The sequence below is a fragment of the Desmodus rotundus genome, chromosome 6 (genome assembly GCF_022682495.2).
Source record: "Desmodus rotundus isolate HL8 chromosome 6, HLdesRot8A.1, whole genome shotgun sequence".
Lineage (NCBI taxonomy): Eukaryota > Metazoa > Chordata > Mammalia > Chiroptera > Phyllostomidae > Desmodus > Desmodus rotundus.
In genome coordinates, this window is record NC_071392.1 from 153,905,323 (window position 1) to 153,922,103 (window position 16,781).

At 38.8% G+C, this 16,781-nt stretch overlaps 1 protein-coding gene across 2 annotated transcripts in view; it reads left to right on the forward strand.

Annotated features, from left to right (window-relative positions):
• RANBP17 (RAN binding protein 17) overlaps positions 1–16,781 on the forward strand; it is a 232,708-nt gene that overhangs the window by 31,962 nt on the left and 183,965 nt on the right. For both annotated transcript variants that reach the window (XM_053927056.1, XM_024577058.3), the window contains exons 12-14: positions 1,218–1,411; positions 6,334–6,439; positions 13,826–13,961. In XM_053927056.1, coding sequence (XP_053783031.1) covers positions 1,218–1,411; positions 6,334–6,439; positions 13,826–13,961 — 436 coding nt within the window. The remainder of the gene's footprint in view (positions 1–1,217; positions 1,412–6,333; positions 6,440–13,825; positions 13,962–16,781) is intronic.

Genomic DNA, 16,781 nt, shown 5'->3' on the forward strand with positions numbered 1-16,781 from the left:
GAAAAGTAACTGACCGCATACATGTGGTTCTGTTTCTTGACTCTATTCTCATTAATCTATATTTCTCCTGCTAATAACCTATCTTGATTACTGTTGTCTTATAATAAACTTTGAAATCAGGTAGTATGAGTCTCCCACCTTAGTCTTTCTTTTTCAAAATGATTTTGGCTCTAGTGGGAATAAATGTTCTACAATTATGTGCAATAATATGGGTGAATTCCACAAACATGATAGTAAGCAAAGGAAGACAGACCCAAAAGAGTGCAGGCTGTATACTTCCATGAAGTTCAAAATCAGGCAAAATGAATCTGTGCTCCTCCTTTGGGTCAGTAAGAGGGGGCTTTTGGGGCAGTAAGGAGGTTTGCGAAATACTAGAAACGTGCTGGTTTTTGTTCTGAGTACCAGTCACATTGGTGTGTTCACTTTGTAAAAATTCATTAAGCTGTACACCTGTAATTTGTGAGCTCTGCTGTATGTGTGTTATAGATCCCTATAAAATGTTTATGAATGTGTTACAGATCCCTATAAAATTTTTATGAATGTGTGTTACAGATCCCTATAAAATTTTTATGAAAATGAGGGCTCCCCCAAATTATTTTTGGCTTTTTTCCTTCCTTTGTTTTTTCTGTGTATATAAATTTTAAAATCATGTTGTCAGTATTGACAGCTAAATCCTGGTGGGATTTCGCCTGGGATTGCATTGAATTTATTTATTAATTTGGGGGCAGAATTGATATCTAACCAATATTGAGTCTTGTAGCCAATGAGCATGTTTGTCTTTTAATCTCTTTAGCTCTTCTGTGATTTCTGTCCTCAGTGCTTTGTAGTATCCAGGCTTCAGCTCTTACCTACGTTTAATTAGATTTCATTAGTCTTTACGTTTTCTAGTGCCTTTGGAAGACACTGTTTTGAAGGTCCAGTCTCCAGTAGCTCGCTGCTCGCATGTAGTCATGCAGTTGAATTTTGTACGTTGACCCTGTGGGCCAGGACCTTGGTGGGCTCGCCTGTCAGTCCAAGTAGCTTTTTGGGAGTATTTTTTAAATGTATATAATCATGCCATAGGCAAATATAGACATTGCTTTTTACATTCCAATCTGTTTTTCTTTTATTCCTTTATCCATTATGGAATTTTATTTAACATGAGTAAAGTTCATTTGCGGTGACTAAAAGTGCCTTACATCCTAATGCTGTCTGCAAACTTGTTCTTGTATTTGCAGAGATAATTTAGACGACCCGCTGGATGACACTGCCACCGTGTTTCAGCAGCTGGAGCAGCTGTGCACCGTCAGCAGGTGTGAGTACGAGAAGACGTGCGCTCTTCTCGTGCAGCTGTTTGACCAGAACGCGCAGAACTACCAAAAGCTCCTGCATTCCGCTTCTGGGGTAACAGTGGACGTGACGATTCAGGAGGGTCAGTACATCTTATCTGTCCCGTGGTATTATGCGGAATTTTAAGTAGTTTCATTAATCACTTTAATAACTTTATACAAATTACTTTTATCTACTTCCCCCAATTCCTAATCCCCTATAAGCCATTAATTTTTTTAACCTTCCAGATATTTTGGTGGCCTGATGGTTAATTTTCAGTTTTCCTTTATAATATTCATAGGATGTATTTCTCTCTGGAATCAGTATAAGGAAAGCTGATAATGAATAGCGTTCACTGTCCTCCCCCTGCCTCTTACCCGGTCTGACTGGTCGCCTTTCCTTCTCCGTAGTAGACGGCAAGTTCAGAGCCCAGCGTCAGCCAGTAGACAGTTCCGTGAGACCTCACCCTGGGTTTGCATTTGTGCATTAACCTTAGCCAGGGCTTTATTTCATTATTATTATGTTTTAGTTCTTTAAACTTAACAAATCTCACTGTTTTTCTTTAATCCTTTGTTGAGGAGGATTTATTTATGTATATCCCTTTAAATCCTTTCAGGATCTTAGCAGGGAATGAAAATAAATAAATACGTTTTTCAGATTTTTTTAATGACGTGAATTATGAGAATGGGACTGTTTCTATACGTTTCTAAGAGAAGGCATTTTAATTACAGTCCAAATTTTTTTAAAATACTTGTATATTTTATGTTGTTTCAGAAAGTGAGTGGTAAGGGGTGATAGTCAAACTTACTTTCAGTGATTTCTCACCTAAACTTCTCTGTAAAACAGATTTAAAGGATTATCCTCTACATTTCATAACATCTTCTTAAAATGCCTTTTACTCATTATGTATCTCTCCTTTTTCTGTGCTACACAGTTCCGCCAAGGGACTAAGTCGTGGAGCAGTTAATTTTCTGTCCTTGAAATGTTCTCTCGTGCTAGAATTTCATTATTTATGAATAAATTGGGGAGAACGAACATTTTTGCAGCATTTAGTCTTTTCATGATTGATTTCTCCTTTTAGCAGAGTTTTGAAAATCGTTAAATACCAAGTGCATACCAGGGGTATTTACGTACATTGAGACATAGTGGTTACCAGTCACAAAGGCCATCACACAGTGTAAAGAACAGGTCGGCCCCGCTGGCTTTGCCGTTTCCTTTGTTCCTCTCTCCAGGTTTGTCCTCTTTGCTGCCAGCAGAGAATCCTTGCAGACTTAAATTTTCGTGTATATCATTTAATGCGTTTTCTTCATACTTTTACTACATATTTATATATTCTGAAAACAATACACGTTTTTTCGGCCAACCCAATAATACTGTGTAACAGTAAAATGAATGAGCTATAGGTACACTTAAAGATGAATGTCAGAGGTAAGGTATTTAGTCGGGGGAAGAAAGCAGTTCTTAGTAAACTATGTATAGTTTGAAATATTTAATTGAAAGTATACATATTAAATATTTATAGTTTGAAATATTCAAGTGAGACTAGAAATATACTGTGTAGGAACACAGAGTGATATGTGCAAGTGATAAAATGAAAGAAAAATGTCAAGGGCGTAGTAAGCTCCAAATGCAGGGTCATGGTTACGTCCAGGGTGGGAGTAAGGAGACAAGCCAGGGGCGGGTACAGAGGTAGGAGCCAGCGTATTGGTAAAGCCTTGGTTCTTAAGTTGTGTCGCTCATTCACAGGTGTTTATTTTATCACACTTCACATACGCTACTTATATTTTTCATATATATAAATATTAAATTACAATGTATTGGCTTGGCCAAAAAGTCTGTTAAGTTTTTTCCATAAAGTAAAACACACATTTTTCATTTTCACCAATAACTTTCTTGATTTGGTATTTTGAGTATGTTGGCTATCTCCTGTGTGGTATAACGTTGTGTGTTCTCAATAAATGAATGTTTCAATATGATTGTTCTCAACTTCAACTGGTCTGCCCGACCACGGAGCACCATCCAGTGAGAAATCTCTAGCACGAAACTTCGCTAACCACTTCTGACACGTTCTATCAGCCACAGCACCTTCTCCATACTCTGTACAAATTTTTCTGGGCTTCAGTTGCGTTTTTACCTTCCTTGAATTAACAAAGCATAATATGCCAAAAACGTTGCGTATTTTCTTCCATCTGCAATGTTAAAATGGCTACCCCCAAATTCACCAATTTTGAAAAGTTTTTTTTTTAATGCTTGCTGATATGACAGCTCTCATAATCTAACAAAATTGTTGCGAATGAAGTGTAAGACAACCAAATGCCACTAGAGCCATCGTGCTGGAAAAACAAACAAACTTTTTGGCCAACCCAATGGAAAGACTCAGTTGTGAAATCAAAGGACACGTGTAAAGGACACAAGGACAAAGCCAAGGCGGGGTAGGGTTGAGGGTGGGAGGCGGCAGTGGGTAGGGTGGGGGAAAGTGGTGGTGGGAAAGTGGAGACAACTGTACTTGAACAACAGTAAAAAAAAAAAAAAGACCTGTGTCCCTACAAAAGGATATTTCCTACGAAAGGGTATTAGCTGTTCTATGAAATACGAATGGAAATAACTGAACAGTAATAGTTCACTAATGTTCAGTAAAGGTCTATTTATTGAATAAAATAAGTGAGACTTGATTTTTGATTAATATAAATTTAAGGAGTTTTTATAGTTCGATATATTACATAGTTTTAATAAAATGATATTTCAAAGTCTCTAATGTAATGCCTGATACATAAAAAATTTTAAATAAATACTTGTTCCCTTCTCGTCAAAAAGGTCAAGGGGAAGGAATTTTTCCACCTTTTAAAGATACCTGTGACCTACTCAGAACTGATTGTTTTATATTCTGAACAATAACCAGCGCGGCTGCAGTTTGCGCCGTTGTAGGTAGCAGTGCGCGGTTTCCTTTGTGCAGACCAAACACTTCAGTTAGTGTTGAACAAAGAAAATTATATGCTCTCGTTACGGGTGCTTTAATTTAGATGCTTAATGGCTTTTAATGTTACAAAATAAGTTTATTATTATATTACGATCTCATTTGTATTATATTGTCTTGCTCTTCCATATTTGTGATGATACGGTCATGGTTTACGGAAACAATAATCCCTAAGAAATAGGTCATTAACAGTAGTTAACGATTACTTGTGATCTATGGTAATGACGGATTTCTTTGGGATTATTGCAGTTATAAACCATAATTACAGATTATTACAGCAATAATTATTTTTTTAAAGGAAAAAAATGCTCTGTGCTCGAACAGCTGCTAAAACAAGTGCCCTGAACATTAATGGAAAATTAAAATGGAAATTTAGTCTTATTATAGGATGAGATATTTTTTAAATTTATAGGTACGTAACTCATGTGTTGGGTGTTTATTGGATATACTCCTAGATACAGTTTAATTTTATGGGTTTATATGATTCTTTAAACTTTGTGGAAGTAATCCTGTAACCAAAGTAACTTAACATTTATTACTTCGAATACTGCCAGTCTAAACTGTTGAGGTTTAGGTAAAGGTGTGATGTGTGCTAGTAACACACTTTTATATTGATCATAGATACTGAAGTGCGTAAGGTAACTTTCTAATACCTTCAGTTCCTACATGGGCTTTTTTTTCCTGTTAACCTTTTCCACAAATTATACATTAGTAATTCATAAAACTGAATTGCTTGATCAAATGAGTGATCTTGTTCTTTTATTTAACCTGTTTCACATTGCTGATGTACAGGGCTGCATAATTGGCCAGTTCGGATTTAGTCATTGCTGTTTCACGATAGATTCAGGGGTGCGGGCACTTGCCAGGTTACCTTTCAGACTTAGAGGGTGTTTGTCTCCTCACTGTGCCCGTGGCTCCAGAAGTGTGAAGTAGTTGTTGACTAGTTATAGTGCAATAGCAACCGCTAGTGTCCACAGGAAGAAAAGAATGTGTCCTTTTTCAACTTCTTATTTATTTATCCTTCGTAAGTCGTCCTACAAGTACGCACACCCTCTTCTATTACTGTTCAACTCAATACCTTGTAAAAAAAAAAACCCAAAACACTGTAGTTCACTTGAAAAGGTTTCCCAATACGGAAACATCATTGATTTCAGTATTGTGAAATAGCCTGATCGTCTTTGAAAAATTAGTCCCCAAGAATAGCACAAAATTTCTTCTTAGCAAGATAATTGGTATGCTGTTAATTATTCATAAAGTTCTCAAAAGTCTTGGAGAACCTGTTACATAGATCGCTGAATCTAGAGATGTAAAACAATATGCCTTAAATAAAAACCACTTGCTACAAATACCCCCATTTCTAAATGGTCAGTGCTGGCCGCCCCAGAGTGAGGTTTGTGAAGACTGTACATGTGCCGTCGTGCCCCGGATGTGAAGCCATTCAGTCCTTTACTGCTGTTGCCCAGGAAGTTAACTTGATTGTCGCACAATGTGAGCTGCACAGTGAAAACCTTAGATTTTTAAAAATTGTGCATAAAAACACAAAGGGAATAAATTATGACGTTCCAAGCAGGGCTAACGTTAAAGACGCTCGGCCTGGCACTGTCACATGGCATTGACCGTGCAGAAAAGGTCCTGGTGGTTGCATCGCACCAGTGCGACCTACAGCCCTAGATCTGGCCGTTCCACTTGTGTTTTTGTGACCGAGGTCAGCTCCAGTCCTGGGTCGTCAGGGTGGATACCATTTTCTCTGCTCTGCAGATGAAAACCGTGAGGCGTGAAGGGGTGAGTAACATCAGCAAGTCACAGAGCAAATTGGTGCAGCTGGGACTCAGATAGTTTCATCTGGCTGTAAAATCTGTCATTTTTGCTCTTCTACCTAGGGCCTCGATAAACTTAAAACCCAGTTCTGCACACTGTGAAGAGCTGAGCTCACAATAGTTTAGCACATGTTTGGAAGAATGGGTCATTTTACTTAGTTTGGAGTTTTCTGAAAAAATAAACTTTCTTTCCACAGTACTTCCTGAACATTGTTTGTTCTTGTTATTTGTTAGGACGTCTCGCTTGGCTGGTATACTTAGTTGGGACAGTTGTTGGAGGAAGATTAACATACACCAGCACAGATGAACATGATGCTATGGATGGAGAACTATCCTGTCGGTAAGTCATGGCCGTGTAACTTACAGAAATCTACTAAGTAGTCAAGAAAGTGTCATTGGCCTGTATTGTTAGCTAAAGCATTTTGTATCTGGCCTTTTGAGGAAGGTATTCTTTTCCCTTTTATTGATGAGGATACCAAGGCTTGGAGGTTAAGTGGTTTGTAGATGTTGAGCCTATAATAAGTTATAGTCAGATGTATGGTAAACGTGTTTAAATAGTGTGATGAAGATTTAGGTTGCTTTTTATTTCTCAGGACCTGATGAAGCATGCAAAATCGGCGTGTATTGGGCTGGTGGCAAAATTGGGGCGACATACCTCTGGTCCGAAAGCAATGGGAAGCCAGTTATGCGACACAGGCTTTGTTTAGGCTTGTGGACTAGATTGGTCACCTCAGATGTAGCGTTAATAAGAAGCAATTCATGCTTCTGTTCTAACCTGAGGAAAATTTCTGTATATGAATAATGTGAATGAGTTGGTTTTCCATGTATTTTATTTGTAATGATGTCTTCATTAACCAAGTAATACGTGTTTTTGCTGAACCCTTAAGAATTCAAATGAAAAGTTGTATATTGAGTTGGAGATAACTACTACTGTCATTTTGGTAAAGATCTCAAGTCTTTTTAATTCAAGCTTGAGGTCACATGTACACCACGTGTGTATTTTTCAACTTTTTAAAGCAAAAATTATACTATTGTTTTGTAAACTAAAATAGGAATACTAATAATAATACCTAATTCATTTGGGGCTATTACTAGAATTAAAAGAGTTAATATTTTTCAAATGCTTAAAACAATGCCTGGCAAATGGTAAGTGCTATATTACTAAAAAAAACAAAACAAAACAAAAAACCAAACCTCAAAACACTTTTTTTATTTTTAAACATCGATGAAACAGTGATCAGTTGCCTCCTGTACGGATGTACTGCCCTGACCGGGATCCAACCCACAACCTTCTGGTTTACGGGACGCCACTCCAACTAACTTAGCCACCCGGCCAGGGAAAAACACTCCTTTTTTTAAAAAAATCAAATATAATATTACGAACATTTCACCTAGGCATGAAATATTCTAAACTGTACCATAATTTAAATAGGCCCTTGTTGGGGGAAATTTTAGGTTGTTTCTCAGTTTTTTCTTATTATAAATGACTTCAAGGTAAATATTCTTTTAGTTATATTTTCCCTTCATTCCATACCCATTTCAACCTTTAAAATAGCTCTTGTCATTGAAATTTGAATCCAAATATAACAAATATTTTTAGTTTCTCTTAAGGTTTTTATTGTTAATATTAAATTACTTGAAAATATGAATGCGGGGATTCTTAAAATGCTTTGGTTCATTTTAAACCAAGTGAACAATTTGCCTACTTATTGCCCTAGTTTAATTCTTAAAAGTTTTTGTCATCACGTAGGGAAATACCCATTGGCCCATTTTCCTGAGAAATATATAAGAGGAAGTAAACCAAAGAGGGTGTATATTTGCCAAGTGGAAAAGTTTATGTTCTCTTTAACCAGCACACGTATATAACTTTAAATAAGGTTTGTTTTGTGTTTTAGTCTGCATTCTTTAGAAAACAGAGCCTTCGGTGAAGTTTACGGACTAAGGGTTTTTTAAGGGGTGGGGAGAAGGGTGCATTTTTAGGGAAGAAAGAATGAAGGAAAAGGAAGCGAGAGCGTAAGAGAAGACAGAGCCAGTCCTCATTACTCACAGACCTCAGTTTTGCAGGCTGAGATGCTTGCTGAAATTTCCTTGCACCCCGATGAGCACTCAGGGTGCTGTTGCAGTCACTCTCGGACGCGTGCGTAGTGGCGGAACGTTTTCCTAGCCGAGCTTGACTGGGTGCTCTGCCTTCTTCTTTCGGCTCTCATGCTGTAAGTTTACCCTTTCCGCTCGCTATGTAGTGCCATCATTTTTGCATTTTTGTGTTTTCTGTTGGTGGTTTTGCTGTTTAAAATAGCCCTTCAGCTAGTGCCGAAGTGCTGGCTAGTGTTTCTCAGCACATAAAGGCTGTAACATGCCTTAGAAAGAAAATACATGTGTTTAGATAAGCTCATTTAGGCAAGTGGTAGTGCTACTGGCTGCGAGTTCCATATTCATGAATCAACTACGTATTAAATAGGGTGTTTTAAAGAAACACACACACACAACTAGGCGGTGTGTGGATGAGCCGATGAACACGCGGTGGCCGTAGTTCCTCGGGAACCTGACCCTGTATTTCCTTTAGGAGCAGCGGTTCAGCATTCAGAGTCGGTGCCCACAGCAACTGCACAGAACAGAACTGCCATGAGTAATGACAGTGAGTGCAGAAGGTGGTGCATCATGCACTGGTGACTTAGCTGTTCAGGCGTCTTCCCCGAAGGCCACATGGAACCCCTTTCTTTGCCTCAAGACAGTCTGTGGTGGTAGTGGCGGGGGGTGGAGACTAAGGGAAAGCAGTTTATCTGTTGGCTTATTTCTGTGTCCTATTTCTTATTGGTTGAAATCTTTTCCTGGGCTGTTTTACTTTTCTGTATTTCTTAGTAGTGTTCTCTGGCCTCTTTGAGAAGCCGCTGAAGAAGCCAGAACTTCTGTTGGTCCTGTTGAGTTGAGAGTAAGGCTGGAGCTACGGCAGGCCTCTCCTGTCCCCTGGGTGAGGCTTTAATGTAAATACAGGAACTTGTGGATCTTTCCTAGGCTCCAGGGCAAGTGGCTGAGGCTGGGGTGGGGTGGGAAGTGGTGGGGGGGCAGGTGGGTGTGGAAACAGAAGCGTAGGACGAAAGCTGCAACTTCCCCGCTTTGTCTAGAAAAATCATAGGTGTGTGTTTTAAAGTGAGCTTTTAATTAAGAATGTTTTATGTAGTATTTTAAAATACCAATTTCCTGTGAAGAAGTTCCAAGTAACCAGAAGTGCAGTACTGTGTCCTTCTGTGTGTGGATATGTGACACCTTTCCAAGTCCTGGGAGAACACCACCAGATGAGAAGATGCAGGGCTCCTGCCAAAAGTCCATGGCTGTTTTATCAGGAGCAGGTTAATATTCCTGAAAGCTCCCAATATTGTGATAATTATAATGAAAACAAATAGATGTACTTGTGCTCAGGCCACACAATTCTAATTAAATGAGGATAATTTCATCGTCATTTCAGTTTCACTCATCACGACCAGAATGTGACCCTCTTGAGAGGTTTCCCAGGGACTCTGCCTCATCCTGTGCCCTCTCATTTTGCCAGTGCCGGCAGGGTGCTGGCTTCTTTCAGGTCATTCTTCTGTCGTGCCGCCCTCTGTGTCTCCCGGTGTCCCACCCACTCATTTTCGTCATCCCTCGTCATTCTTTGAAGACCTTGACAACTCTCTCAGAGTGTTGCTGTCTCCCCCAAACCCTGCTATCTACCGATAGATGACTTGAACTTCTATCCCGTCAGATAATGGCACCGTCCTCTTCATTCATCAGCTTCCAGTGGCTTCCCATCACACAGGGGACACATTCCGAAGTCCTTGTCATGGTCCAAAGCATCCTGTACTGCTTCTCTGACCTGATTTCCTGTCCCTTCTAATTCAACCCAACCATACGGGCCTCCTTGCTCTTTTTTGAGTATTACCAATGTTTTCACTTCAGCGCGTCTGAACTCTCTTGTGCCAGCAATGCTTTCTCCTAGCTGTTCATACTGTACTCCCTCCCCGCAGTCGGATGTCTCTTCCACCCTTGACCTCCCTCTCCACAGTAGCACCCTTACCCTGCTTTCTCCACCCTCCTTTGTAGCACTTGAACCTCCTCACGTCTACTCGTTTATCTCACAATAAGGCAATAGGGAAAGGAATGAGCTTCATGTACTGTGTTCACTGCTGTGTTGTTTCATCTGCCTGGCAGACCTTGGCCCTGACGAGATTCAGAGCTTTCTCTAACGTGTTGAGTGATGATAAAAGAAGTCGCACACCTCTGTAGATAGGTACTGTTCTCAGGTAGGATGTGTACATATTTTTTACCCAACTCAGCCCTCAGTGTTGCTCAGTGATCCTATGTGTTTTACTAATTCTTGTCTTCTGGCTTCCAAACACCTGCAGAACCGTGACGTGCAGGTCCTGTCCCACACGTTCCCCCAGTTCACTGACTAAAATTAAGCTCATGGCTGTCTTCCTGTTTCCCATCGCTGCCCACTCATTTGCCCAAGCTTGAATGCTGGGAGTTAGCCCTAGTTTTTTCCTCTCCCTGGCATCCACGTGGTCACCCAGTTCTGTCAGTCCAACCTTTTAGTTCTCTCAGTCAGTCCAGTCATCTCCACCCCCTGCCGTTGTAGCCCCTGCGGCCTTTCACCCGGCTCGTGCTCTAGGTTTAAATGGACACCTTGCCCGCCTCCGGCTTCCTGAAGTACAGGTCTGAGCCTGTCATTGCTTTCTTTAAGCTCCACAAGACTCTCCGTTGCCGTTGGGATCCCGATCAACATGGCTTATCGGGCTCTTCGCGACCCGGCTTCCGCCTGTCTCATTGGCCTCATCTGCTGCCACTGACTGCTTCATAGCCATGCTGAGCTTTCTTCCAGCTCTTAATGAGCCATGCTTTTTCCTAGCTTCCTAGAGAGCTATGTGCTTTCCTCTTTCTCGACGTTCTTTGTCCCATTCCAGCCTAGAATATTAGGAATCCTCACTCGTTTCTTTGTCGTGTTTATTATAGCACTTGCCAATCTTTATTCTAATTGCAGCTTTTATTGTTTTTCTTTGCATAGACAGTAGATGTTTGGAGGACTGGAAATATGTATGTCTTGCTCATTGTTGTATTCTGAATATTTAATGCATATCAGTTGTATAGTAAACCCTCAAATATTTGTTGACTGAATAATTATTTAATTGGATATCCAGGGGAATATAAAATGATTGTCCAAAATTCATTTTGTTGTATTTGAAATGGTGTGCTTATACTTGGATCCAAATAATTTAATGATATATTTATCTTTTTATTCCCTGTGCGCTCTTTACCAAAAATAACCTAGGATAAAGGGAAAATAAATGTAGAACAATAAATTGAATCTGGAAGTGAATATTAGATGTATGTATATTAAATACAAGTCTTGATCTTAAGCACTTGTTAGAGGTGGCCAAAAACCTTTGCAGCATACCATGGCAGAGATTGCTACTTGTGCCGTATCTCTTCTTCCCTTCTTCCGAAGTAATGGAATACCCGATTGTGGCCACCTGATAAGGCCTAGATGTGCTAGACTCTCTTGCAGCTAGGTACAGCCAGGCACTTGGATTATGTTCAGCACTTGGATGTAAGTGAATGCAGTATGTGCAGCAAATGTGAACATAATGGGTAGAGCTGACGAAGCAGTGTTAGACCTTGAAGTGATTGTGTGAATGAAAGCAAGTGTAACAACAGGATGGAAGGAGCCTGAGTCCCTGATATACCATGGAGCACCAACTAGTCCTGGAGTACTGCCTTGGATTTTTGCTTGAGAGATAGACATATATGTTGTTTAAGCCATTGTTATTTCGGATTTCAGGCACTTGAAGCTGAGCTTCTTGTACAACTACCAAAACTTCTTTGGCAAGTGGAGCGTGTGCCCTGCTGGGGACTCTTTTTCTACTTTCCTGTTAGGGATGTCAGTGCCCCCAGTTCACTGACTAAAATTAAGCTCATGGCTGTCTTCCTGTTTCCCATCACTGCCCACTCATTTGCCCAAGCTTGAATGCTGGGAGTTAGCCCTAGTTTTTTCCTCTCCCTGGCATCCACGTGGTCACCCAGTTCTGTCAGTCCAACCTTTTAGTTCTCTCAGTCAGTCCAGTCATCTCCACCCCCTGCCGTTGTAGCCCCTGTGGCCTTTCACCCGGTTCGTGCTCTAGATTTAAATGGACACCTTGCCCGCCTCCGGCTTCCGGAGTGATTGCCGCTTAGGGCAATGCAAATCGGCATCTTAATATGAGTTGTAAAGACACCTCAACAAACTCCCTTTTGGTCTCATGTCTTCCTTGGATTTTAGAATGTATGCTATTAAAAGGAAATAAAAGTAAACAAGAGCAATTACATAGAATCAACAAAAAACTAGAGCAGGAAAAGGGAAGTCCTACTCAATAAATAACTTAATAGCAAGATAGGCCTCAATTAAGTCACTTGAAATATCACCTGGATCCAGAGACAAAGTTTGAAGGATGGATCTATTTAGAATATACAGTCGTGTTTGCCTGTACATACATTTTTTAACATCCTTGAAAGGACACATAAACAGTTAACAGTGTGCGTGCATATGTCTTGTGTGCATACGTGGCAGGAAGCAGGTGGGTCAGGGCTGGCTGAGCTGCCTTTGTGCAGTTCGACAAAGCAACAGGTGCTGCCTCCTCAACAACCTCTACTTCTGCCTCTTAAAAAGATTCTTAGAATATGCTGGGTTTTGTTAGCACCAGGCACTTGGTTGCTGTCCCTGGGACATTTTAATGGTAATAGGTAGATAATAAAAGGATTTCTTTTTTGAAAATTCTAGACTAAACTTTTCATTATACTGAATTAAGTTTCTTTTCCACTAGGAAATTCAACTTAATCTTCAGTTTATGTATGATTTTCTGATCATAATAATTACATACTTGTGTTTAAAGTATTTGATTATGTCAATATAATCACCTTATAACTTATTTCAGGTAAAATGTTTTTATTCATGAAGAAAGTGGTATAACTTGATGGGTGTACCTCTTGATATTTTTTGTATTTTGAATCATCGGACCCCAAAATATATTACTAAATAAAAATACAAGGTTTAATGAAAAAGGAAAACCCAAAACTATGTATTTAATGTCATTCTTTTATTTACTAAAATTTTATCTATACGGATATTAACATATATTATGTATTATATTCATGATAATCATATTTGTTTATATCTGTGTATATTGTATGTGTGTAAATACAGCTTTTTTGTAAAATACATACATCTGTGTAGGTTTATATGCTTGTACGTATATATGTATATGTATATCCTAGGAAAAAAGATAAGAAGGAATTAACAAAATTGTAGTATCTCTTAGTGGTAAGATTTTAGGTGGTTTTTAAAATAATTTCTTTATAGGTTCTCTTAAGTCTTTATTTAGTTATTTTTAGACAGAGCGGAAGGAAGAGAGAAATAGAGAGACAGAAACTGTGATGTGCAAGAGAAACATAGATTGGTTGCCTCTCACATGTGACCAATTCGGGACCTGGCCCAAAACCCAGGCATGTGCCCTAACTGGGAATCGAACTGGCGACCCTTCAGTTTGCAGGCTGGCACTCAATCCACTGAGCCATACCAGCCAGGGCTCTTTATAAGTTTTTGTATGTTTCTACTTTTTATGGTAATTATGTATCACATTGACAGTAAATGTTTTAATGTATATTTTAATGTTTTTCTAACAATTTTCACTGAAGCTTTTTTTCTTTCCTTCATGAAAAGAGTTTTTCAGCTTATATCTTTAATGGATACCGGATTGCCTCGGTGTTCTAATGAGAAAATAGAGCTTGCAATTCTGTGGTTCTTGGATCAGTTTCGTAAAACATATGTTGGTGATCAACTTCAAAGAACCTCAAAGGTAGGTTTCCACTAGAGATTCAAAAAAGTGTTTTGAAGATGAAGAAAGATACTCACATGTAACAGCTTTGAGCTGAATGATATATTTAGGCAATTTCTACATAAGAAATTTAATTGATCAGTTGAAATCAATTGATTAATCGGCATTGAAGGCCATGTGAGATGAATTTGCTCATTTTATGCCTGGATTTACTGTTTTCTTTGAAGACTGATTGACAGAATTAGTGAATGTTTTTTATGTGACTACTCATTAAATAGTTAAGATTATTTTAAAGATCTTAATGAATTTTGCCTTATTGTATTTCAAGGTTTAAAACATAAGATTAACTCTTTTAGTAGTTCCGTTTTTTTTCTGGACACTCATGTATGTGACTTCCAGTATATTTGTTGCTCATTCCTCGGCATTTTTATATGATAGAGTATGACAACTAGGAGAGTTAAGATATGTCTTTGAGAGGTCACTGTTCAATTACCTTAGCGTGGAGAATACTTGTCCTGTGGTAGTTGGAAGTTTAGCATCAGCAAATAGAGATGAACGGAACCTAAGACAGAGTGAGGGGCGATTGAGGGCGTGTGTGTGAACCCTAACCAGATGCTCAGTAGTATTTGTGACACTGAGTAAGGTCTGAGAGGTTTTTTTTCTTCTTTCTGGAATAATAACTCTCCAAAACCTCTGTAAGAAGTTTTAAGGATAGTCTTACCTTTGGATTTATAGTTTGTATTGGTAATGTGTAAGTACTTCCTATTTGAAAATTCTAGAAGAAGCTTTTTGTGTTAAACTGCATCTTGTTCCCTGGGAAAATTAGTTTAACCTTCAGTTCATTTATGATTTTCTGTTAATAATAGCTGTACAGTAGTGTGAGAAAAAATACTTGTTTGATTTTGTTAAGATCATCCTTTAGTTTATTTCAGCTAGTTTTCTTGTTTGTTTGTTTTTTAAGAAAGGGATATAGCTTGATGCTTTCTATGACAAACACATTGTGATATTTTATTGCCATTTATGATTAATATCAGTAACATTTTCTCAGAATTAAGCTGCTGTTGAATGAGACCATTAGGGAGAAAAAAAGAGTAGCTAGAATAAATGTATTAGGTTGAGACTAAGACAAATCAGCATCAGACAGAAATCCTATGTTATGAAATTTATATAGGGTGCCTCTTTTAAAACCCTAGATGTGTTACTCAGAAGTTGAATGTAAATTGAATTATTAAATGTCTTGTTTTAAATGTACCCATAGAGTTTGTTTTTTTGCTTTTGCAAAAGCAGATACTCCGGAAACATTACTTATTCAATATCCATTTGGTCTGGGTCTTAAATCAGAACAGTATAATATGGAGTAGAAAAACCTCCAAATGTGTTTAAAATACTGGAAAGAAATTTGTAAAATAAGAGGGGTTGTTTTAGGGCGATAGGACTTGGGAAATACACATATGCATCTTTTAATATAAGGCAATTGTGAAAAAATGAATTATGGAAGGTCTCTTCTTCTTTTTTGAAAGAGCTCACACATTAGGAAAAAATAAACACATCATCAGACTAGTGTTGTTTGTTTGAGTACAACTCTTAATATTTTTGGTGTGTGCATCTTAGCCTGTTTTCAAGGAGAGTTTAGGCCTAAGTTGACATTCTTTCTAAGGTATTTGTGCTGCGTAACCCCAGACTGAACCACAACTTTCCCCTTCTCTTTTTCTCTGGCTGGCCCGCCAGTCTGCCTGAATAGGAGCTGTTTTTTGAGGTCATTGATATGTGCCCTGATACTCTTCTAGGAACTCTTCGGGGTCTTTCTAGTCCTTACAGCAAGCCCGAGAGGTTGGTAACATTATTCCCATTTACAAAGGAAAGAGCAGACTGAGACATGTGTAAGTTCTCCACATACTGTTTTTCTGGCATCCAACTAAGACAGACCAGAGGGAAAATATTTTTTGGTCAGTGTATTGTTGCATTTCAAATTGTGTCAAAGAAGAGAGTAGTGTTAGGTCACAGTATGTTGAGTTCAGTGTGCACTTATTTCGTCCCAGGAACTGTATTAAACACTCGTAAGCATTGTTTCATCTCACTAGGTTACAGAGAATGCGACCTAACCGAGTTCTTCCCGGGCCCTTTTGCACATGTCGCCAGTTTCGTGCTTCAGCGCACCACACTTGGACTGCATGCTTTACGTGGGCCGAGCGTTTGCAGCTCCTCAGCATTCTGCATTCTCTGGCAGTTTGGGGCCTTTGAACAAAACGTTTCTTCTGCCTAGGACGTATTTCTTTTAAATCCAACTTCCACCTGCCTGCCTTTCTCTGGTAACTCCTACTTATCTTTCACATCAGACTCCCATCCTTTAGAATGCCCTTCTTAACTTAAATTCTGGGAGAATTTCTTTTCTCTGCGTTCTCCAGCACGCTGTGTTTCCGAGGTTAGCATTATTACATTGCATTGTAATTACTGTGTTAGTTGGGTTAGAATTGTTTCTGCCTTTTTTATTGTCTTCACCTCCAGGTGCCAGGCATATTGCTTGTATGCTTTTTACTACATAGTGGTTGAGTGTATATATTTAGCAGAATTCCATAGAAGTAGGTCTAGACCTCATGATATAATACTTTCAGGTAATTAAGGATAATAAAGGAAAATGGTGCTGACTTCTGTGAAATTATTTGGTGGCTTTAAATGAGATATACTATTAAGCATCTTGAAAATTTTATAAAAGTCTACATGTGCAAATAATATAATTTATAGAAACCAGTGTTGCAGGAACTAAGGTGGAACCATTGAAGAGTCCTCAGTGATGCATAGAAGAAGTATGTCCGTAAGTGAGAAAGAATCATCATAGTTAGT